The sequence below is a fragment of the Athene cunicularia genome (assembly GCF_003259725.1).
Source record: "Athene cunicularia isolate RWA chromosome 4 unlocalized genomic scaffold, athCun1 chr4_part3, whole genome shotgun sequence".
Taxonomy (NCBI): domain Eukaryota; kingdom Metazoa; phylum Chordata; class Aves; order Strigiformes; family Strigidae; genus Athene; species Athene cunicularia.
Window position 1 is genome coordinate 14200695 of NW_020799100.1, and position 25811 is coordinate 14226505.

The following is a 25811-nucleotide window of genomic DNA, read 5'->3' on the forward strand; positions in this document are numbered from 1 at the left end:
TGAGGCATTTCCTTGTGCATTCAGTGTTCTGATGATCAGCAAAACCACTTGTGAGTCCTTTTTGGCAGCATATGTTATAGCTAGTTTTTAGCAAAGTGGTGTAGGTATATTTGCCCTCATTAAAAATGCAGGGTTTGTAGCTTCCTCCCCCCTGCCCTGAGTCCCGTGTGGGGGAGTTTAATAACTGCTGATATAGAAATATTGACAGTAGTGACAACTGTTCGTGTAAACTTACTGACTACTTTGTTATTTATTTATCAATTTTCTTGTGATGTGCAGGAGTGGAATTTTCAAGTTGGATGTAAGCTTGCAATTCCTACTCTTAAGTCAATAGGTACTGATGCTTAAGCCCCCCTCCCAATGAAAGCACCATATCTGCATTCTTAAGTACATATATAACAGTTGCTCTTTAAGAATTAATTAGCAAAAATTACAAAACTTGTTACAAAATGTTTATTTCAGATAATGGACTGAGTTCATTCTCCCGGTCTGATGATTTCTGTAAGGTGAAGCGTGCTTAAACCAGATGTTTGGAGACTATTGTATCCCCTCTGGCAAGGCCTTTATGCTTCACTTCTGCTGTAGATCTTGCCTTTTATGTGTAATTTTACTTTTGACAGGATGTGTGGAGAATGTCCATCTGTTAGATAAGTAGGTGTCAAATAATGTCTGTTTCTATATGTTTTTCTAGGTCCTAGAAGAAAGATTTAGGTGCCTTTGTGGACTGGTCAGTGTAGCCAGAGTGGAGAGAGAGAGAGAGAGAGAGAGAGAAGTAGCGTAACAGAAGATGCCCTTATTTAACCTCTGTCATTCTGCTTTCAAAAGTCTATAACCACAGAAGAGATTTAGAAAGACACCCTGAGATGGAGGCATGAACCGTCCTGTGAAGGAGGATGTCAGTTGTGAGAAAAGGACAATATGAAGTAAGGCACACTCGTTCAGACACAGGCATGTGACAGACCCTCTTATATTTTATTTATAAGAAAAAGTGATCCCTTCACTGTGAAATTAAGAACTGCCAGACCTAGTAGTTTGAACATCATATGCCTAACAGTAAGGGGGAACTTTGTTCCAAGTACTCTCGTATCCTAAAAATTGTCATAAGAAACTAAACAAAAGGCACTGTATTCAAAAGATGTAGGTAATGAGAAATGTCCTCTGGTACCTTAGTTTAAATTCTTAAATTAAATGCAGTAGTACTGTGTTTTTGAAGTTACTTTGATGCTTTTCTGAATACTCTAGTTTTCTTCTGTGTAAGAAGCTAGATAATTTGAAGTTGTGCTCTCTTGACACATGGGACATGCTTAGTACAAATTTTTTGTTCATGTGTATTTTAGCCAGTGTGCAAAACTGATCATGGCAGCAAACAGATGGAGTGTGAAATGTTAGTTATGTTGCTGTAGTGACTTGCAGCACTGCAGACAAATTTCTGTGTTCCGAGTTAGCTAAGTTCCCGAACGTTTTCCGAGAGCAGCCCAAACAGTGCATTGCACGTTTTGAAGGGGTGGACTGCCACAGGGAGCAACAGCAAGAGTAATTGTAGCTTCTAGGCCAGCCATACGTTAGAGGGAAGAAAACATCCTGTGCCTCTGCAAGCAGAAGGACAGCAGTAAATACAATTACTAGGCTGATTGTTGAACCTGTATGTTCTGTACTATGGACTGCTGCTATATTTACACTTAAACCTCTTTCCATCTGCCTCTTAGCACACCTGCTTTGTAACAATGTACATCCTCCCAGCAAAACAGGTAGTGTGGTTCTGGGATTTGACCAAGACCAGTCATTCACATAATTGTTTTTTATTTGTAGAGCTAAATGTTTTGTTTTCTGTCACAAAACTCGGGTGAACCTTAGTTCGAATGGGACTTAGTTCAAATTAGTGGGAATGGCAGCTTCCTGTAGTCTGGTCAATGAATTTGACAGCTGAATAAATACCAAAAATAAATTCTTCATGAGTTTATTTGACTTTCAGATTAATCAGGCATCTGATTATGTTTATGCAGGTGAAATGGGATTTTTCTTTGAATTTTATTTAATCTTTGGAGATAACCTTGAACCCCTCTCTGGTTAAACTGGTGTTACAGTGGTATCTAAGAAAACGTAGAAGTATTTTATGTGAAATGCAGTCTACAAGATCTATTGTTATCAATTTTAAAACTCCACTATTTACTAAACAATCATACTAGATGATAAAATTGTTTTTTGCCTTATGTTTTCTGTGGTGCACGTCGATCTTCATGTTCTGCCTGATAACCCTGTAAAGCTACAGAACTTTCAAAGCAAAATCAGTATTTTATCATAAGATTGATCTTTGTATAAATATTTTCAGACACTTTTGCTGCTACATGTATTTTTTAAAAATGCAAGTGTTTCAGATAGTGCATCCATAAAACTAGTGGCCTTAAAGCAAAATTAGGAAGTGGAGAAAGCTGGTAACTTCACAAGGTTAGGAAGGCAAGACCATTCTAGAATACTGTTGAACTACAAGAGACTTCAGTTACCAAACTTACTCTGTGATTGACTTTGTCTTTATAAATGTAATAGCACATAAGCAGCAGCTAATCACAACTAAGGGAGAGATGATCCTTTTAAAAAAGGAGTTCAAGTAATCTCAGACGAGCCACTAAACTTATTTGGCTATACTGTAAACTGATTTAAAAGTGGTGTTATTGCCATATGGCTGTGGAAGCTTTGCAGTGTTTTGAAAGCATGTAATTTCAGAAGCTTCACCTTCACATAAGATGTGTATTTGTGCTGTATCAAGCTATCAGCACTATGTTATGTTCTACACCTGCTAGCTCTGTAACCTTTATCACTTGAGCAGCTTTTTCCCAAGGTATTTGAGTAAAGTATGAGAGTGGGAAGTAACATCTGTTTTAGTTTGAGTGGAGATTTTCCACAAAACTACTTGGCTAAAGAAATTTGAAAGGGTAGCAATGTCTTTTAAACTTCGTATTTTGCGTTACCAAGTGGAGGAATGATTTGCTGGTACCAGAAGTCACAGGCTAATTGGTGAGAAGTGTCACAATAGGAAAGTATCTATTTGCAGTTGAGGGATTTCCATTTTATTTAGGCTATGAACTTGAAGCAGTGCCTTTTACAATAGGATTGTACCCCTTGCTGAAGCCTAGGCATTAATGTTGTAATTAGAAATATATTTCATTGTTAAAAGCATCTTGTGATGCTTTGAACGACACACATTTGTACTACACACATTTCTGCCACTATTTCTAAAGAAATCCAGAAGTTGATAGTGAAACTGAAAATGTTTTAGTAGCCAGAAATTTAGCACAGGCTGTGGCCTTTCCCAGCAATGTATTTTGAGAGACAAAACATGTTGTTTTTCAGGTCAAAATACTGATTACGCTCTTTTTTGCACATTGGTGTTATCACCTTATTAGGACGATTATGCCTTGAAACAGTGTTACAGATATTGTGCACCTTAAGTGTTTAAGGTGTTAAAATTAGTTACAGATGATACAGTCTTTATATGCCAATCCACTGTACTGTCTTGTTTAACTCTGCTTTATAAATGTGATCTTTTCTGTTTGTGATTGAATGCTTTCAGACAGTAAAGAGAAGAACTGAAATTCTTGAAATGGAAATAGTTTTTGTTTTCAGAAGGTATTGTCCCTTGAAACCGTCATTTTGGAGGCAGGAGGGGCAGATTAGACTGAGATCTCTGTGTGTATTGCTTGGTACAAGATGATACTCAAAGTTGCTGGGTGTCACTGACCTTGGTAGCCGGCTGGAGTGCTTGTACAATCCAGGTTGTGGTTCATTTGGTAGTACTTTTGGGGAAGTAATCTGTAACTTGCTCTCTGCTTGTGACTGACAATCTAATAGAATTAGAACAGCCCAGATTGGAAGGGGTCTCGGAAGATCACCTGGCCCAACCTTTCAACTTCTTTATAGATATAAGTAAGATCCTGTAGTCAGAATAAGCAGTGTGACTCAATATTTAAATATCTTCTAGAATTCTGAAAACCTGTGGAAACTGTAAGTTCAGGGTATAGCAAGAGTTGACTGTTCACTGATTGGATTGAGTGGTGACCTGAAGAGAAGTAATTAGTTGATACCATTCCCCTAAGATACCTTGTTCTTTCATGTAATTAGTGAAATGAGAGGTTATGTGTGATTGGATGCTAATGCAAATTCACTGTTTCAGAGTATGCATTTTGGAAAGTACAAAACTAGTTCCCTCATGTTATAATGTAAATACTTATAGTATACATAGAAATGAGTATATATAGAGAAATATAGTATAGTGTGTATATGTATAGAAATGAGACCTTATGTTTAGTAGAGAGGCTGATGGACAGAGTGACTACAATAGTGTTGACTACAGATTAGGGTTCAGGTGCTTGATTTGCAAGCCTCTAGAGCTTTTGTACTTCTGCCTTCTGAGAGTTTTGGTTTCTTTGTCCACTTTGCTCCCTGTATGTGCTAATTTTAAATTCTCTGTAATGCAAAATGTTTTTTTAAATGTGTACTTGGAATAGCATCAGTTTATTAGAAAAGACTGATAGAAATATGGTTTCTAGAAGATTCTGCTGAGAAAATTTCAGGGACTGTAGAAGCCATGGATTGTATTGTAGACAGTTGGGCATTTAACTCTGGAGCCTTATATGTAAAGGAGTGGTACGAGAAGCATTCACTATGTTGCTTGTCTGAAGTGTCAAGTGTACATTCACTGTGAAGGAAGACTTACTATAGACTGTTCAATGTGAAGCTTACTGTCAGGGCATTTTTTTTTTCTTTGAGCTCTACCTAAGTCTGCTTCTCTTTCTAACAGATCCCCGACAAAAGTTGGATCCCGTGTATTAAAGGTGAGTGTTTTTTCTTAAAATCAATCACGTTTGTTGATGAACACAGTGTTGAGCATTTCTACCTGAAGCAGATGTTGCTAGGGCAGCCCTAACATCTACACAGGCAGGAAATTATAGGCTTTCCTCATTGTAGGTAGCAATTGTTGTGCTCATGTCTCTTGAAGTTCCAATTTTGCTTTTATTTAAAGTATGTTAACATGTCTTGAAGCTAATTTTATTCTAAAATGTATATGTTGAATTTTATTGAGCTCTACTTAATTACTAGACTACTCTTTCAAGTGATCTGTGAGTAGTAAGGAAGTCTCTGCACCACTTGGTTTTTGGTCTCGATTTATATGAAATAGTTGACTTTGCTCTCTTTTGTCTTCAAAATAAGAAAAATCTTAGTGTTTGTACTTCAAAGCCTCCTCTTTAGGTTATGTGAATATAAACCACTATATTTAGCTTAATGAGACAGCGTTGCCACTTCCCACGCAGGTAATTGGTATGCTGCATCTGTGCATAGTGACAGTGCTGCTGAGTCTGGCACACATTAAATAGGTGAGGAGTTGGAACCTTATACAAATAACACTCATTTCCTGGTCTCAGAAGGGCCAAAGGTGATTCTGTGCAACGCTTTTATATAAAGAAGGCTTGACATCTTGTTTGCTAAGTGTTGGGAAATTATAATGAAAATAGTGTTTCTGATTTGTCTGCAGCACTCTGCTCTGTATCGATAATCTTTTTACACTGATACCGTATCTTACGATATCTCTTACAGAACAGAGACTTATCACCTTTTTTGACTTTTGTTTAATGTCACTTTAATGATTACTACATGTGTAAGACTTTCAAGAAATGTTCCTCAATTATTCTAAATTCAGTGCAATCAATGAACTTTAAAACTAACTTTAAAGTCTTGACTGATTTATTGACTATGAAGTTCTGTATGTTGCTTATGGTTTTTAAAATTTTTTTAAAGTATTTTTCTAAGTCACTTGTTCGAGTTAAGTTTTTGGAGGTGGGCAAAGTAGTTGCTTCTCTGCTTGATACCATATCAGTTCAGTGAATGGGTGACTAATGGTATAGTTTGTCTTGGAATGGGTAAGAAGTATTTCCTCAGTCCAGAGTTTAACAGGTGTGTGAGTTTAACGTAAGCAAAATCAGAAATTAATATAATGGGCTTCTCTAGACACTGATTACAGTTAAGTATTTAAGTCATCATACCCTGGAAGATAGATTTTAGTGATAAAGCAAAGCAGAACTTGCATTTAGATTTTAAAAGCTTTGTGGAAGGAGGGAGGAGGAGTGGAGAGGGAGGAAGAATTTTTCTATAATTGCAGTTGTCTCTGCATAGTATGCCATCTCTTGAGGTCAGAACTCTCAAAAATGTATATTTACAAGAGTTGTGCTTTTCAAACATTATAGTATGTTAGTATGCTCTAAAGATTCTGCTTGACTGTTTAAAAAAAGTCTAAGGAGAAATTTCTTAGATATTTATGCTAAACAGTCACTCAATCTTGTCAAGGTCCAAAGAAACATGAATTTTAACATACCTAATCTCCATATTAACAGGTATTTTGTGCATATCCAAATCTGTATAATCTGAATTAGATTAACAACCTCATAAAAATAGTTTATAATGGAGGCAGCTAGCTTTAGGAGGCTTTAACATTGTGGGGAGACAGTTGGGGACTGCTGACCTCAACAGAAGAGCGTTTTGTATCTGTAGACAGAAAGGAGTAGTACAGCAGTTCTGTATCTCAACTCAGTTGAGATGTGTTTGTTTTTCCTTAATGTTTTAAGATAGGTAACTGAATTCTTTGAGCTAGTTGTTAGGAGATTTTTTTTCTTTTGTGAGACAGATATAGGCTTTTATCTGTAGCTTTGGTCACCCGATAGACTGTGCAGGATGGTCAGTGGAACAAGTTGTACAGAGATGATGTGGAGTCTCCATACTTGGATATAGTCAAAACCTGACACATCTGAGCAACTTGTTCTAGTTCGCTCTGCTTTGAGGACTACAGGATCTCCACAGGTCCCTTCCAACCTCAAGGATTCTATCAGATTCCCCTTCAGATATTGCTAATATATATAGACTCACAGGCAATGTGATCAATACTTCATGGAAAGCAGAAGGCATATAATGAGGTTCCAAATAGACCGTACTAACTGAGGTTAAAGCAGTATCCTTCCATGGATTAAACTACTTGCTTTTCTGAACTTGAGGTTTGTTTCAGGAATTGATGAGTATGTTCACTCAACTAGAATATTTTCAGTCCCGTTTTAAGACTTCATATAGAATATCCATACCTAACATGCCCAAAGTGTCATCTAATTCTACTATTCCTACAGCTGCCTGTCCTGAGTGTAATTTTTTCTGTAATTAAATAGGACTTAAAACTATTACAAAGATTTACTCTATTACTTTGGCACATGAGACAGCACATCTTAAATATAAGTCTTAAATTGCAAGCTGATTTCACATCATTAGTATAATATCCTGGTAGTGCTGATTATACATATATAAAGAATAAATAGTATACTCAGCTTTGAATATTCATGCAGTCTTTCATCCAAATGCTCTGAAAATGTTCATGGTTTTTGTTTCAATCCAGTCAGTTTGTTCTGGTACACTTTATTTAGATTTTGGAAGGGTCTGCATGAAGGTAACTGGTAGCAAAATTAGACAATTTGCACTAGACATAATTCTAAAATGTAAGATTCTGTGTTAGCAACTCGGAGGAATATTTGTGACCACTTGATAGATCTGCCTGACTTAACTTGGAAGTTTCTAAAAAGCTTTGTTACATGTAGTGATAATACAGTTCTTGCATCCTTTCCCACAACCTGATAAATAACAGAATATTTTAATATGGATTTTCCTTGCTGAAGATTATTAATTGTTTGTATTTCTCTAAACTTCACACTACCCTCAATTTTATTTTAGTAAGGTTGAGAACTCTTTAAAGATAACTGTATTTTTTGTTTGGTAGTGTGCAGGCTTTCTGTATGGTGGTGTGAAATACTCTGTGTACTGTGTGTGACTCTTTAAACGTCTATCTGACAGCAGCAATGTCTGAAAATGTAGCAGAATTCTTGTCCTTTATGCTATTTAATTTGTTATAGCTATGTTTTTATTAGATTATCTGACTCAAGGACTTAATATCATCATCTTATAGTATCTACCATCTTTTTTCCATAGGATATGGACAGCAAGCTACACAAAGCTGGAAATGAAACCTTTGTACAAGAAATGAAACAAGATGATTCCAAAGAGGTTAGTTAATTACTGCTTTACGCTTCCAGTGTCACACTAGAAATATTAAATAATCTAATAATCAGCGTTCATCGTTAATGTTAGTAAGAGTGTCCATCTAAAGGGTAAATATCTAAGTGTTCCAAAAACACATTTAGGATGTACCAGTCTTGAATTATTTGTACAATTTACAGAATCATATTTAGCAGTGCATGCAAACTCTGAAGAGTGAACAGCTTTTGTTTCCTTACTTCCTCTCAAAGTGTATTAAAGAGGAATGGGAATTAGTCACTTTGTTGTATTTTTCAGTTATGTCTATTTCTGCATCTAGGTCTCCAGAATTTTTAAACAAAATATATTTTGTATACAAAGCAACTCTTTCAGTAGAGGAGTTCTTGTGGGTGTTGTACAGATTGACTGGTAAATGTACCCTAGAAATGCCTGCTATTTAACAGTAGAATGGTTTTGGGTTTGTTTTTTTAGATTATAGACAGTATTATAGAAGAAAGCCAGAAGGCACAACTGGATGATGATTCTTTAGCCTCCAGAGAAAAAGAACTGACTGTTCCATCTTCAGATGCAAATGCTTGGATTTCTGGAGCAGGTGGTATTAGTGGTATTCCAGAAGTATTAGCTACTAAAATATCATTACAAGAAGACTCTAGAGAACTGGTGTGTGAGAGTATGTGTAAGGACACTGAATCGGAGTCAGGGAAGCTTTTGTTTACTTCTGAGCAACAGGAAACTCATAAACTAACAAAAGTAACAAATGCAACTGACCATAAAACGGATGAAACTGAAGCACAAGAAGAAATGTCAAAAAATGAGGACATAACAGACAGGAAAGAGGCAAATACTTTAGAACAAGTGGCTTCAGATTTATCTACCAAAGACCTTTCTGCAACAGAAGAAATGCCTCCAGCAAAACCACCAAGGCAGCTTACTGTAGAACCTGATATAGTTGCTAGCACAAAGAAGCCTGTCCCGGCACGGCCGCCACCTCCAACAAATGTTCCTCCTCCGAGACCACCACCACCTGCACGGCCAGCTCCACCACCTCGGAAGAAGAAGAGTGAACTGGATTTTGAAGTACAAAAACCTGTTTTAGAAGGCAAGTATTCTATTTTAGATGGGTTTAGTTATCTATATGGCTACTATTTTTGTGTTTTGGGTGAAGAATCATTCAGTCTTATGATTTTTAGTTTAGCTGACATGTAAATGAGGGAAAAAAATTCTTCAACATCTTAGCTACTTACAGTGGAGAAAAATGCTTCTGCATTACAAGAGTTCCTAATTCATAGACTTTCTTGTAAACTAACACTTCCTACCAAAATAGCTACTTCTGTAGCAAGGAGAAGTTGCCTCATCAATACAGAAACTAAAAAAAGTTACACACTTCAAATAAAATGTGTGCAATCTGTATTTGCATAGAAATACAAGTCAAGATGTAGACTGAGATCTCATGAAAATGAGTAATCCCAGGTTACTAGGGAAATGACTAAAAAAAATATTCTTAATAAAGCTTAAGAGGACTAGGCGTGAAATCGTGCCTGTGCCTCCAACTATATATGAAAGATATAATTGGTAAGGCAGATTTGATGGCAGTTGATGATTTTTTTTTTTAAATCAAACTTGTCAGAAAGGGTGTTCAGGAGTATAGCTATGATGATAGGATTCTAACAATCTGTAGCCTATCTATGTCAAGTGTTATGCTGCTCATTCTAATATGGATCTCTTTCCAGTTTCTCGAGAGAACTTCACAGCTGGTGGTCTTTTAACTCCAAGTACAGTGACAGAGGGCATGCCTAAAGATTCTCAGCCTTCTTTGGATTTGGCAAGTGCAACTAGTGGAGATAAAATAGTCACTGCACAGGTATAAGGAAACAGTTATAAGTTCAATAACTAACATTTTCTATTACTTTAGTGTTACAGTAGAGATAATGTATTCTGTGTCTGCAAAATTTCAGGAAAATGGCAAAGCAGCTGATGGCCAAACAACAAATGAAGTACTTGGACCACAAAGACCCAGGTCTAATTCTGGAAGAGAGCTCACAGATGAGGTATTAATGACTGTGGTTTGCACATTCTTGTGCTTGCTTTTCCAGTCTGTTGAATGAACTGGAGTAGTCACACATCACTCCTTATGCTCTGAACCACTACATGCTGTGACCAGGGATGCAGATAGGAGTGATGGCATGCTAGCTTTGTCTGCATAAGCAATTTGTGGTCCCTGAGCTGTATGTGGTATTAGTGTTTGAAAGTGTGAGCTGTAGTAGATCTGAAATGCTGTGAGTTGTGTTTGTCACTGTGCAAACACATTACAAGATTTCAGTGTGAGGGAATACCAGCAAACTTGGCATTTCATCATGGATCTAAAAGGGGAAGGAGTCAGCAATAGGAGAATGATTTTTCCTAACATTAAAAAATATTTTCATCAGTTAATAACTTCCATTAATCCTGATTATGTTATCAGGCTGCTGCCAGTTTTTGTTGTGTTTATCTGTGTATAGCTTTTTAACTATTGCTGAACAGATGGAGTGTCTCAAACACATACAAAAAGACCTTTTTCTTTGTGTAGTGCTAGTTAGGTCTGAATGCTTTTTCTCTGTAGGTAAAGTGTCTTTGACTAAGTCTAAACTACTGCTTTTAGAATATCTGAAAAGGGAAGACTTCAGTGTCTTTTAATTACATAATATGTTTGATGTTAACATGGAAAGTGTCAGGCTGTGGCTGATGTCTCTATAGCTGCATTTCTGATTTATTAAATTGAAGCTTGTGATGACATGTAGTTGTTCATCTGTGTATAGTGGTTGATAATGTTTTTGCTTAACACGCTAAAGGCAATTTTAACTTAGACTTTGTAAAATTGTAGTGATCTACAGAATTTCCCATTATGATAAATAATCTGTAAGATCAGGTGGTTTTTATTTTGCTCTAGCTTTTGGAATTAAATCAAGTCGAGTCATCTTGATTTCACATCTTTTTTTTTCCATAGGAAATTCTAGCAAGTGTCATGATAAAAAACCTTGATACAGGTGAAGAAATACCCCTGAGTTTGGCAGAAGAAAAGTTGCCAACAGGCATTAATCCCCTAACTTTGCATATCATGAGGAGAACTAAAGAATACGTCAGGTATGAATGATGATAGCTTTCAGCGCTCTATGAAACTGTTGCTGTCATAGTTTTTACATGCATGGAGGCTGCTCTTATGCAAGTAAAGAGAGTCCCAATCCATCTGTGTCTAATTTGTGTGTTAATTCCCAGTTCTCTATGAACTAGGTTTAGTGAATTCTTTTAAACTAACTAAATGTTGATGATATTGATGGAACTCGACAGGTGAGTGTGTCTGAAAATCCAGCTGAACTGCAGTTAGCACTTGATGTGATAAATGTTGTAATTTCTGTACTGAATTTATTTCAGTTTATGTTCAAGTACTATATGTTGTTTATGCTGCTACCTCCTGTAGCTTTTTCAGCATTTAATTTGTAGACTTTGGTAGTCTGAAGATCTGTCGATGTCATTATGGTTGACTACTTGGAGGTTTTCCTGTTCTCAGCAGAGCTTTAGGCCCTTCTAATGTTTAAAACTGAGTCTGTTTGTAAACTTTGATAGAAAGTTAGTTTAATCTTCATTAGGATAGTTTCTTAATGATCAGGAAATCATGTCAGTCTAGATGGATTTTTTTTTCAAAGGCCTAGATTTATGTGAATTCATATGTTGAATGATTTTTAGGTTTTCTGCATTGCTGTATTATTGAAAAAACTCACTTCTGTAGAACTGTCCTCTTCTGTGTACAAACTTGTTTCAGAATTAGCCACTTACCTTGCTTTTCATAGAACAAATAATTATGATAACAAGGTGGCACATCACTAGTTCCTAGTAGTGTAATGTATTTTGTCTGCTCTTAGCTTTCAAAGCGTCATAATAAGCTTAAGTTGAAAATGTGTGGAAGGGTGTACTGTATCTTTGGCATCTGGAGAGTGTATAGTTTTAGTATCAAAATGCCTAAGAATTGAAAGGTCTGTTTTATTTTCATGTCCATGTTTTTCCAATGTGTTACATAAAGGGATAAAGATGGATCCTAAAATGCAGCTCTTAATTTACTAATGTTCCATTCAATTTAGATTCATTATGATTTTTATTAAACAATCACTTTTGTATTTCCTAGTAATGATGCAGCACAGTCTGATGATGAAGACAAAATGCAGACCCAGCAAACTGATTCTGATGGAGGGAGGTTAAAACAAAAAACGTAAGATGCTGTTTCATGTCCCTACAAAGAAAAGACAGGTTTTGTTTTTCTAAGCTGAAGCTCCCCTTTTAATTTCTGAACAAGTTAATTTTAAGTACAAATGATACCTGAATTTACATAAGCACATTGCTCTGTAGCTGAACTGAAGATTACATGACTGCTGGCAAATTAAATCCTTATTTTAAGAAGCAGTAATGGAAAGAGTTAATATGTATTTAAAATCAAAACTACTGATTCATAATAGTAAAAAAAGAGAATTTGCCAGTGTTACGTGTTGAAAGAGTGCCCTTGCTTTTTAAGGACCCAGCTGAAAAAGTTCCTTGGCAAATCTGTAAAGCGAGCAAAGCACCTCGCTGAAGAGTATGGTGAACGTGCTGTAAATAAAGTTAAGAGTGTTCGAGACGAAGGTGAGTGACACTGATTTTTTTTTTATATATATATAGTTTTTAATAGGATAGTCTGTTTATCCTTGAGCTTCTAGGAGTCAAAGTGGCTGAGACACATACACTGCTGTGTTCTACCACTATGCAGTTCATAATGGGGCTTTTTAGAGGTAAAGCTTGTAGCTTGGTAGGAATTTTGAGACTTGCAGGTTACAAGAATAAATTCTTTCAAAGTGGTAGTTGAGACCTTTTCAGATAAACCAGTTGAATACTGTAATTTTTATTGTGCTATTAGAAAGGTGTCTGGATATCAAAATGTAAACTTTGTTTTGAAAGTTATTCCAGCAAAGGTACAAGTGGAGACTGTCTTCATTACCTTAATAAAATCAAATTGTTCTCTGACAACCAGTGCCACCATTAGAAATCTCCTATAGCTTGAGCTCCTGTTAGAAGATTTCCCAGCTGCAACTGGGTCATCCCCTTCTTGTTTCATTAGTGTTTCTTTCAGACAGATGGCTAGTTCTGCAGTAAGCCAGTCTAACCACAGCCCGAGAGAAGTGCCAGAGAACTGCTGCACTTCAGCATCCTGTGTTGCCACTGCCTATTTGCACCAGCTCTTTTGCAATTCTTACACTTTGTGAGCATATCACCAGGCTATTTCAGCGTATTCAGTAAGAAGAAACCAATACAGTAATTTTCAGCACACATTAAACTGACAGAAATCACATAGTGCAGGATCTGCTGAATGCAATACCCAGTGTAAAGAAAGGGGCAGAACAAGAATGGAAAGCAATTCTTACTTTGAGTGTTCAGGATTCGCTGCAGCCTAAAATTAGTGTAGGTATATTTTTAGACCTTGATGCAAAAGTACTCTTCTTTTAAGATCTTAAAATTGCCTGTAAAAAATTGCTAATTCAAGACTAATCTGCTACCAAAAAGTATTGGCAAATGCTTACTAATAGATTAAATGTGTGCTGTGGTATGTACTGCTGAATTTGTGTTCTTCTTAGTCTTCCATACAGATCAAGATGATCCCTCTTCCAGTGATGATGAAGGAATGCCATATACAAGACCAGTTAAGTTCAAAGCAGCACATGGCTTCAAGGGACCTTATGATTTTGAACAAATTAAAGTTGTTCAGGATCTCAGTGGAGAGCATATGGTAGGTCTTAAATTTCATCTGTGGTTTTGCTGAATCTGTTCAACCTGAGAATCAGCTTTTTAGTTTTCATCTACTTGGTGACCTCCAGAAATGACTGTCAGCTTTGTTCTTCTTGAAGAGCAATTTCATTCTGGAAAACAATATTCTGGCAAGAAATAAAAATTTGACTGGTTTGATCAGATCTTCAGGGAAAAAAAAAAAAGTTTGTAGATAGTCAGGCTTCAGGGATTTTCCAGAGCTTTTCCTTGAAGAGTTTTGCAATCTAGTGATATTTGGCTTCTTGGTTCCTGCAGTTACTAATTTAAGCTGAGTTAGGCTATGTTCCACTACCAGAACTGAGCACAGAACAGCAAGGTTGACCTAATCAGCAGTAAATAAACTAATCTGCCTATTAAAGGTACAAACACAAGTACTAAACAGAAATACTAGATAGGTTCTGGAGGCAAAAGTGGGGAGAGATTAATGGGGTATGTAGATCAGAATGATAAGAAGGGAAGAAACTGGGATATGATATTTGTAGAGATGCCTGTGGAGAATGAGGCAGAAAAACTACCTATTCATCACTGTTGGAAGTGTGCATGCTTCCCTGCAGAGTCTGAAATACCTTCTAGTATTCCTGACTTCCCAGATTCTTCTGCTGACAACAGCTGTCTGACAACAGTTGAAACAGTCCCCCATTTTAAGTATTAGGCTAGGGATAATGACCTACAGCGATCCGTTTGGTGACCAGAGATTTCAAGGTTATCATCCACAACTGACGTTTCCAGTCCTACTGGTAGTCCATCTGTGTTAGTTTCTGTCATGCCAGTATTTGACTTCTTAAAACCTAGGAAATTTCCAAAAAATATCCTGAAATGATGCTGGGTTGGTGGAGTCAAATGCCTAATAGCTGTTCATTAAATAACAGGAGGAAATGGAATACTGCATGTGTGGCACTGTTTTATTGACTACTGACAGTTCAGACTTCGCAGTGGAGAAAGAATCTTCACTCTTCACGGGCTTTGCAAAATCCTCACATCAGTTCTGAATTTAACAAATATGCGTAGCACTCAGTTGCTGGAATTGCTGTGACCAAGCACAATTTCTACTTAAAAAAACAAAGCTTGTTCTACCTTCAAGTGCAGATACAAATACTTGTCTGTTCTACAAATCAAATAGGTTTTAAGTCACTCGGAGCTGTGGCTGGCTGACTGTTGCTAACCATGTCAGTTTTATGTAGAATGCTGTGGTAGCGCTGAGCTGCCTTAACTTCTGTCCTACAGTAATCTGCCCTGTGGGCTGTTTCTTTCAAACTGTTTTTGCAAGTATGTTGCACAATCCATCAGTCTTAACAATTACTTTTCAGTGTTTTGATTTTCAGTTTATTTTAGTTGTAGAGTTTTGTGTATGTCTTAATTTTTGTCATTTGACATTCTAGAAAGGCTTTTTGGTATGGAAAAGGCACTTTACGTAACTTAAACAATGATCTCTTTATTTTGACAGGGTGCTGTTTGGACAATGAAATTTTCTCACTGTGGTCGATTACTTGCATCTGCAGGACAGGACAATGTAGTAAGAATATGGGTTTTAAAGAATGCTTTTGACTATTTCAATAACATGCGAATGAAGTACAACACAGAAGGTATCTTTCTATACATCATAGGGCTCTAAAACAGTAGAAATTCTAGTTACTTGGGAACTTAGAGTTGATTGTGGTGTTTTTGCTTATGTTCTAGGCCGTGTCTCTCCCTCCCCATCTCAAGAGAGTCTGAATTCTTCAAAGTCTGATACTGATGCAGGGGTATGTACACTAGATATTGGGAGGGGAAGAGGTGGGGAAGTTGCATTGTTCTGTAATGCCAGATCTTCATTGTTGCTTTATCCAAACACACATTAGAGTTCTTGGCTTGTGTCTTTGGGACATAGACAAACTGTCTTACCAATAGACATCTCCAGTGAAATACTGTTATCCCATGTGTATGTGGTGCAAGCAAGAAAGTACGTCACTAAACTTGTAATGCATTACAAAATCTACATAGCTTTACTGTGGCCTTCTGCCAGAGCAGATTTTGGAGTGAAATGCTAAAGGGGAAAAAAACTACGCTGTTGAATTTCCTGTCTTAGTGTTTTGCCTTGGAGCATTACTTATGGTTTAACATCTGACTTGATGTCTTTTCTTCAAAAAAGGCAAACTGAACAATGGGATACTCACAAGCATAATAAAACCTGACATGTTTAAATTTTTTACATCTGTGTAGAATAAAATGGAACATGACTGACAAAAAGTGTTAAGACACTCTTACTTGTAGAGCGTTCAGATACTTAAGCTTGCCATTAAAATTAATGTGTTTAATTTTTTTTTTCTATTTTTGGTTTCCAGTAGTGTAAGAAACATGACAAAATCAGGGTTTAATCAAGGTTTTTAGCAGAAGTATTACTTAATATGCTCTGTTTTGGCAGCGGGGACGCGGGGGGCAGTAATCTTTCATTGTCTTAAGTGAATAGGCTTGCTTAGCCACACACACAGGGATGTTGTCCTGAGTGATTTTTTGCTGGAGAGCTTTTGTAGAGGAACTTCTAGGGGTTTATTGATTTTGCACCTGTTCATTCTGAAAGGATCTTTTATTAGGAATTTATAATTCTTGATGTGCACTAGAAACATGAAAACTTTAACTCACTGATTATATTCTAAATTGGAATGCAGTTTTCAATGTTGTTATACTTTGTTCCAAAGGCTTATCTTCAGATGTTTGCTTAAATTGCTGTTGAGCTTATCCCATTGACTAAAAGCTGGATGGAAGATGTAGAGTTAATTTTGGAATTTCAGGATGATGTTTCAGAGCCCATTGTACTTGAAATTTAATTTGGTGGTTTATTAGTGCACTGTTTATTTTAAAGTCATAAGAGTTCTTCAAAGTGTTATTGATCCTGTAGTTTTTGTGAGTAGTAATTGTTAATTTTTCCAGCTAACATTTTTGTAACGTTGCTGTACATTTTTCTGATAGATTTGCAGTGGAGTTGATGAAGACCCAGATGATAAAAATGCCCCGTTTCGCCAACGACCATTTTGTAAATACAAAGGGCATACAGCAGATCTTCTTGATCTTTCCTGGTCTAAAGTAAGGCACCTTAATGCAGATTGCACAGTTCTCCTGTGTTTTCATTGTTTTCTTTTGTCAGTTGTCATTGGAACCATACATCTAAATAGGAAGCCATCGCTGAAATTAAGAGAAGAGCTTTGTAGAGACAACACTTATTCCAGCTGAAATAGTTGAGACAGAATGAACAAACTTCTTGGGCTTGTCTAATTAAAAGTTATCTTAAAAAATAAAATCAAGCTAGTAACAATTACAGTTGGGTATTCAATAATGAAGTTAAATTTAGAGTGGAAGGATTTCACGCTGAGCTGTACGATTTCTTGTTTATGGTGTTACCACTTGTCTTCAGTATGCTTTGCTGTTTTTATGCGAAGTGTACGGATTCTAAAATTGCTGAATTATATACATATGTGATGCACAAGGTAATTCTCCAATTTTAACTTTCAAAATGTTTCACATAAAGGTTATTCAATTAAATCTCCACATTAGAATACAGTTAAAATGTTCAGACCACAGTCTGGCTGAAGGATTTTAGGCAGGAGAGATTCTCACTCCTTCTCTGAAGCCTGTTACGCTGTTTTTTCTCTGAATACTTTAACTACTTTAGAAGTATTTATTTCAATTGAGATTATTCCAGAAAATTTTCTGTAGCTGAGCATCAGTGTACTGGTCTTAAGGAAAGCACCAATCCATAATGATAATTTGGATAAAACATTATTTGAAAGGATAAAATCTTGAGCTTCATGGGAACAGAGAAATTGGTAAGGCTTACCAGTCAGATTGCCTCTGTATTTTCTGTTACTTTTGTGTCTTAATAACCATGGAATTCTCTTCTTTCACAGAATTACTTCTTGCTTTCTTCTTCCATGGACAAAACTGTCAGGTTATGGCACATATCACGAAGAGAATGTCTTTGCTGTTTCCAGCATATAGACTTTGTCACTGCTATAGCATTCCATCCAAGGGTAAGTGTAATTGCCCTCCTCTAGAGAAGCAGAATTTGAAATGACAGGAGTCCTCCCCCTTTATTTTCAGTTTTTTGAAAAAAGAGTTTGTGCACTTTAAAAATCTGGATAATATTCCGGAACTTTAAATGTTCATCTTCACTAAACTTCACCAGGAGTGTCCATGTGTTTTAACCATTTCTGGGTATGATGAGGGAAGTGACTTGGCCACTGACTATAACACCACAGCTGGTACAGTTTTGAGTAACTTTCTGAAAAGTCAGAATTTCCAATAAGGGATGTTGTGATTAAATATTAGTTGGGAAAAAAAAATCATGATGAAATTGAACAGATTGTCCAGAGACCACAGAATCCTTGGGGAGGTTTAAAACTTGACAGAATGTAATCTTCTACAGCCTGATCAAGCTGTTGAGGCTTGCCCTTGCTATGAGCAGGGGAGGTGGGCCAGAGACCTCCAAAGATCCCTTCCAGCCTATCTTATTTTATGATTTATTAAAAAATACTGTAATAAAGCTTCCTAATCTTAATAAAACTCAAGCAGAGGAAAAGCATTTTTCAGTGTTTCCTGAACATACACAACTGGTAGATGTATCAGGAACTCTGAAAGGATTTTTCAACCCCTGACAGGGTTAGTGTTTTTCTAACTTACGTTGAGAGAGCAAAAAGTAACTGCAGTAACAGTGAACAGTTTTTTACCTTGAGGTACATGCACTGCATGTGTGTAATTTTGTCAAAAAATTTTTAAGAAATTGAACTCCATTTACCGGTAATTTTAACATTGTCTTTTCAGCCTTCTTAAATTATAATCAACTAATCTGAGCGCTCTTATTTGGGAGGTTCTGGAGAGAAACTGTTTGGAAATGGAGCAGGAAGGTTTTAAGGAAATCAGGGCGTACTCATAGCACAAGTGGAGATTAATGTAATGTGTCCTCTCAGGATGACAGATACTTCTTAAGTGGTTCATTGGATGGGAAACTCCGACTCTGGAACATTCCTGACAAAAAGGTGGCATTATGGAATGAAGTAGATGGGCAGACAAAATTAATTACAGCTGCCAACTTCTGCCAGAATGGCAAATATGCTGTCATAGGCACATACGATGGAAGATGCATCTTCTATGACACGGAGGTAAAAACTTTTTCAGACTGTATTTTTTTTCATGCTAAATAACAAGCATTTAAAAGTCACACTTGTTTAAATATCAAGAAACAAACCTATTGGAAATTGAAGCAAAATAAAGTTTTTACACAATTACTTCAAATCAGGATACATTTTAATATCTTTTCAGCACTTGAAGTACCATACACAAATACATGTGCGTTCTACCAGAGGCCGAAATAGAGTTGGAAGAAAAATTACTGGCATTGAACCCTTGCCTGGAGAAAATAAGGTACTGTGTTTCAGTGCAAATTTGACTCAGTACTGGAGTCTGATATTTATATCTAATGCTTAGTAACTTTGTGCTAAGTCTTGTTTGTAGTTGCTGACTTAAATCAGAAGTCCTTTAACACTATGAAAATGAAGACTACTCTTCGCTGACTTAGACTAATGCAATACTAAATAGTGGTAAAATAGAAACTTTTTTTTTAAATGATGTTATGCTCTGATTAATGTAAAGGTGAGAAAATGCTTACAGATGGCTTTTCAGTGAAAACTTCGGCATAACTAGCATCTCAAATTTAATATTCATTTGAAAATGTACTGCATAGAGAAGCTGAGAAAATGCTGAAACATCAGAAGCTGTTATCTAAACAAGTGTATTCTGTTCTTCTAGAATCAGTCCTTTTGTTTAGCTTCAGTCTACATTGTGAAAGGGTCAAATTCTCATCAAGCAGAGAACATGCTGTTGAATATTAAAATTGTAATCCAGAGCTGGAGAGTTTCTCACTTGTATATAAAGTTTCAGGGGTGATATGGGGTCAACAGCTGGCTCTACTAGAGTAGCAAATCACTAGCTGTTATCACCTATATTGTACTCCTTATGACACAGATAACTTAATTCCAGAGGCATGCAGAAGATTAGAAATCAATAGTACCTTTGAGTTTGCATCAGATGCTGTGTGTTGGCATGTTAGATAATGTAATAAAACAACTCAGCATGAATTCTTTGGAAAACAAATAGGAAGTTCTGTAATCTGATGGTGATGATGTCCCAAGAGTTGGCCCAACTTTGTGGCATAAATGATAGATAACTAGGGGTCAGTATTTGACTGCTACTCTGCCATACCCTTTTCCTAGCATCATCTTGAGACTTACTACTAACCTACAGTCTGTTCCACTTCTAAGGTACCATAGAAGGGCTAATCAGCTGAATGCCCTTATGCATTTTGACAGCCCTTTAATAGACTTCTGTATTTCTTATAAGTACATTTAAGCTCCTGATCTGAAAAATGTGAAAAGAAAGTAAACTCATCAACCAAGAAAAGCCCAGTTTGTTTTTATAGCAGATAATGGCCACTGATCTGTGCTTCACAATTGGTAGGTGATGACTCTCCAGAAATGTACCTCATTAGAATAGCTGTCCTGCTGTATTGTTGTGGAATGTGTTCCAAAATATCCTTTGCAAATTGATGACTGTTCTTTAGGCACACATTTTACTTCGGTAAAGAGCAGCTGTTCTGGTTCAGACAAGTTATAATGATCCTGACAGTGAAGTTGTTTTCTGTCCATTGACAGTAGATGAGAGAGAAAAATGTCATTGTCCTGAATCTTCTTCTGCTTCTTTGGGCCTATTCTTTGCCTGTGTCACTTTTTTAATGAAAAGAACTGGAATTCTGACTGTTTGAATGAACTTTGTTGCTCCTTCTTGGGCGTACTAATGATTTCCTAAATTTTATTTTTCTTTATTCTAGATACTAGTGACATCAAACGATTCCAGAATCAGATTGTATGACCTAAGAGATCTGTCTTTATCTATGAAATACAAAGGATACGTCAACAGCAGCAGCCAAATCAAAGCCAGCTTTAGGTAAGACAGTATTGTAACAATGTAGTTGTTAGATTTGGGAAATGCTGTGGCTAAAGTACAGAGACTTTTGTTTAAAGAATCTCTCTACCTTGGCATGAAACTGAAATGTCACTTGGCTTGGAATACAAACGTAACTAAAGGCTCTGGTCAGGAATGACAAAGCTATTAGTAATGGCTGTTACTATTGCTGTAAATGCAGCAACTGCTAGAACTGGTGGGGCTGAGACACCACAAATTTCTCTCTTCCATGATAAATAGATTTCCTTAATTTTATCAGGTATTGTTGCAGATGTGTTGGTCACCCAACTGCTGCCCAAGGCTCTTGGTGACTGCCTGTGTATCATCACTGTCAGGAAACAACCTGCAAATCTGAATTGGAATTCTTTTTTCCTCTTTCTCTGTGCTGGCCTAAGATGATTTTCTGAGTATTTTACTGTGACTCTTGTGGAAATACTGATTTTTAAAGTAGTAAAAGAGAGTGAGTAGAGGGAGAAGAGTATTTGTTCTATTCCCTCTAAGTCTTGCAGAAGCCAGAAGGGGAAAGTGTTTGGGTATCTGTTAAACCTGAATGTTTGAGCAGAGAAGGGCAGTAGTGCTTAAGGAATAATGCTAAACTTAATCTTGTCAGCTGTTGGTCTTTGAAAACATCTTTAAGGCTGACCCAGTATTTCACAGAATGGCTGAGGCTGGAAGAGACCTCTGGGGGTCATCATGTCCAGCCCCCCTTCTCAAGATGACTTTCCCAGATTAAGTCATCTCTATTTACAGGGCTGTAGCATAGTTAGTTTAGATATCTGACATACTCATGCAGTAGGTAAATTAAAAGTAGATACCTGAGTTGGATTTGCAGGGACTGTTTTGTCTCTGCCAGTGTGCATTATATAGTCATCTGGCTACAATCTTGTTGAATACCTTTCATCTTCCACCTGTGTGGGCTTTTTTGCCCATGATTGTGTTGTAAACAATTCCTGTTACACAGTCTAATGTTTGCACAGGTTCCAGACTCAAACAGATGCAAATTACACTTGAAGATTATGCCATTTTCTTGTTGCTGAATATAGTTGTTAGACTAACCCTTCTCTGTGTCAGAAACTGCAGGAAAACAGCTTGTGTGCTGTTCATGAGAACTGTCTTTTCTACCAGAGGAAGAGCATCAGGAAGCTTGCATGCACATTCATTTAAGGACTGGGTGGTTTTTTTGAGCTGCATTCACTAAAATAAAGGATTGGTTTGAATTGTGAATTTAGCCAGATTGTACTTGTAAACCTCCAAGTCATCTGGAGAGCTACTGTAATGGTTGCTTGAAGAGCTAAGAAAATTAACGTTTTTCCTTCTTTCAATCTTTAGCCATGACTTTACCTACATTGTAAGTGGTTCAGAAGATAAATATGTTTATATTTGGAGTACATACCATGACTTGAGCAAGTTTACATCTGTAAGAAGAGACCGCAATGACTTCTGGGAAGGCATTAAAGGTAAAAATCAAATCTTGATCTTTTTTTTTTTTTCAAAGCCCACATGATTTCAAAAATTAAATATTTTTATTTTCTAGTTTTTATTTACTCACCAGTGCTATTCATTTAGTGTGAACAAATAGTTAGCAAGATGCATTATGATTGGTGGATTTTCAGTAAGTGAGCTGTCAGAAAACCTTGTCCACAGGAAACTCTCTACAGATTGGGTTGGCAAGAGACAGAGTAGCTAAGAGTTTCTCCAGTGTCAGTGAGATTGAATGTATCTGAGAGTGTATGAACTGAATGTATGTAAGAGAATGAATATAATGTTTTTGCTGGAAGAACTTGATTGTATAAGTGTAGAAATCAAAATAATTATCAATCCTTAGATCCTGTATGGAAAAGTGACTTTGAAAACAAATGCAAGCTTTTTTCCTTTTCATAGCAGGATTTAAAACCAAACAAAACCAACAAAAACCCCCCACCTTTCATCTCCACACAGTTTTTTTGGGAATTCTTGGCCACGTTTATATCAAATATATTTTGGAGCAATTGCTGCTTGCTTTTGGGCACTTACAGGAACTTATGAGATTCCCTAATCTTATAAAGCAGTGACAATTTTTCCTTGAATGATGAGCTTATCTGGTGCCACTAGCACTGAGATTCTTGGATATTTACTGAAATTTATGCCCGCTGTTCTTGTAAAATTAACAATTCCTTGAAACAAGGTAATCAAAATTGGATTGTCTTTCTGAAGCACACAATGCAGTGGTCACATCTGCGATTTTTGCTCCGAATCCTGGTTTGATGGTGGCACTGGAAACTTCTGAAAAGCAAGAAGCTGAAAGTAAGGGAGAAGACTGTGAAACATCAGATACCATACCCTCTGGTAGGTGTTTTAAGATAGCTCTGCTTGATACCATGTTATGAGGAGGAAAACATTATGAAGAATATTTTTCATTTGGGAGGGGGGTTTCTTGAGAAGAAAAGTCCTTGCATTTGCATGGCTATATATTCCTACCTTAGCAGTTGAACATTTTGGCAGCTGTTGCATTCTTGAAACCTGAGAGAATGTGAAGTGAGGGGCATAGCTCTTATGCTGTGTATTTTAGGATCATTCTTTTTACACTTGAGCCATTAGGGGGTAGGGCTGTACCAAACATATAATGAAAAAGTCCCCTTCCTAGAAATGCAGATGTTTCTTGAAATATTGGCTAGATAACAGGAATATGATAGAGGAAGAAGGGTGTCACAATGATAACTTACCTTTTAATGAGAGCTTGATTTTTATGTTTTTTTTAATGAACTAACAGTTTATTCTCTTTCCTTATTAAGGGGCTTTGAAGACAGATCACACAGAGGTGCTTTTATCGGCTGACTTTACTGGAGCAATCAAAGTCTTCATTAACAAAAAGAAATATGTATCTTAGTTGTTTTGCAACTGACAGCATAAGGCTATGGTACTGTGGGATTAAAATTCCATAAATAATGCAGGCAAAAGCAAAGTATCTAATATAATAATGTTACAGGCTGATTTATTTTTAAATCTTTATTTTAAGGCTACTCAAATATTGGATCCTTGGAAAGCAATGTCTACCTATTAACACCTGGGCTTGTAGAATAGGAAGGAATGTGTAAGAATAATCCTGCCAAACATTAGACTCTAAACTTTCTATGAACATTTGTTTTGCAATGTAATTGTGAACCTGCACAGGTTTCTGCACGAAAATGTATTCACACATGTGTGTGCCTTTTGGTTACATGCACTAATTTGAACATATATCAAAAGGATTTTAGTGGTGCTTGTGGCCACTAGATGTCAGGAATGGGGATGGGAAGGAAAGGCTGGAGGTATCGCTGGAAAAATGCTGAATAATCTAGTCTGATCTTTGCACAAAATACCATTTGAGAAAGGTCTTGAATTTGTAGTAGCTATTGTTCAGAATTTTACGTCATGCAAGTTTTTGATGAGTCAGCAACCATGTGTAAATGTTTTTATAAATTTCTCAACTTCAGGACGTGAAAATTTTTTTGTTGTCTTTCAGTTGTTGTGGACTTTAGATTCCTTTCTTATATATAATTTTTTGCACACTGGAGCACAATACTTGTGTAAAGAATTCTCTCATTCCTTGTTCACGGGCACCAGGATATATTCGCCTTCCAGATAAAATTAAGCTGCATTAGAAACTTCCTATATTTTACAACTATGTAAAATAAACTGTTTACATTTTTTAAGCATTGTAGCTTAAAGTTTTAAGTTGTTCTTGTTTGTTTAGTGCCACTGAACTTCAAAAGTCTTTGTAAATATTCATAGAAAACACCTATGAAATAACATTCTGGGCATCATAACCCATGAAATGTTATTGATGGTCAAGTGTTTCAGAGAACAAATGTATCATTAAACTTGGTCACACACTTGGAAATTGTTGCTGCTTTTCCATTTTGATTCAAAAGTTTGCCTTTTGTCTAAGTAGTGTCTAAATAGATATTTCACTGATCTTGCATGCACTTGTTAGCTTTTGAGTTCTGTTCACTTTGTCACTTTGACAGTTTGCTTTCTGAAGTAATGGGGAATAGAGTACTCCACCTGGATATTAAGCAGAATTAAGAGTAGTTATATGTTAGTTTAGCGTGAGGAGACTTCAGAAGTGTGTAAAGAATCCTCTCTTTCCTATTAGTGGAAGGCATGGAAAAGCAGGAAGAAAGTCTCACTCTTCCTGTAATTCTTTTTTACTCAGGTGAATTTGACAATGATTTTGTGTAAAATGGTCTTGAACAAGATAGGCTGTTTCAAGGGGTATATCATCAGGCAGAATAAACTCAAAAATGGTACACACTGTATAAAATTCTTTTTAGTTGATACACTTGGAGTCAGTTTGACTCTTGAATATGAAAATACCTGTATAGATGGGACAGACACGAGCTAAACTCTCAAGATTTTTTTTGTTAGTTTGAGCTCCACTGAACTGACAGAAGTGAGGAGAGGGCACAAGAAGACAATTGGTTTGTGACTTCAAAAATGGGTTTCTGTAATAGCATATATATATATATTTATATATATTTATTTTTATATATATATATATTTTTTTTTAAAAGACTAATTGACTGTGATTCCTTTGAGCTGATCCCAGACACTGTAGTTTCATATAGATACAGCAAGCTAAGAAGCTGCTTTGTGCAGTATGAGCACCATCACTTTGCTTACGGGTACCTTCTCTAGTGTCTTGGAACATATGGCCTTCCTGTCTCGAACTGCAAGTCCCAGGCTGGAGGAAAAGGCATATGGGCTTTGCATTGGTTTTTTTTTTTTGAGGTATGCTTATTTTTTCAGGTGTGCTGCTGTCTCATTCCTGCTTTCCCCATGTTGTAGTTAAAATAGCGGTTGCGAAAAATAGGGAGCACGTATTATCTGGCAAGAAATAAAAATAAGGATGAGTTCAAGCCCAGCTTTTCAGAGTGACTGAAGACCTAGCTCCTGTCGAC

At 36.5% G+C, this 25811-nt stretch overlaps 1 protein-coding gene across 1 annotated transcript; it reads left to right on the plus strand.

The window, feature by feature from the left end:
* The first annotated feature begins 903 nt into the window (after positions 1–903).
* Positions 904–24751, plus strand: WDR44 (WD repeat domain 44). Its single transcript, XM_026848739.1, has 20 exons — positions 904–923; positions 4796–4829; positions 8014–8088; positions 8551–9178; positions 9810–9940; positions 10035–10127; positions 11063–11199; positions 12236–12319; positions 12620–12726; positions 13713–13864; positions 15347–15485; positions 15580–15644; positions 16849–16962; positions 17784–17906; positions 18843–19034; positions 19195–19296; positions 20759–20874; positions 22222–22349; positions 23086–23217; positions 23664–24751. The coding sequence occupies exons 1-20, from the start codon at positions 919–921 to the stop codon at positions 23756–23758; spliced, it is 2652 nt and encodes an 883-aa protein (XP_026704540.1). The 5' UTR covers positions 904–918; the 3' UTR covers positions 23759–24751.
* The last annotated feature ends 1060 nt before the right edge of the window (positions 24752–25811 follow it).

Bases quoted from the DNA above. Each gene is read 5' to 3' on its own strand.
- WDR44 (XM_026848739.1), top strand. The intron at 9,179-9,809 runs GCAAGTATTCTA...ATCTCTTTCCAG, and splicing joins ACAAAAACCTGTTTTAGAAG to TTTCTCGAGAGAACTTCACA. The intron at 19,297-20,758 runs GTACTGTGTTTC...TCTTTATTCTAG, and splicing joins CCTTGCCTGGAGAAAATAAG to ATACTAGTGACATCAAACGA.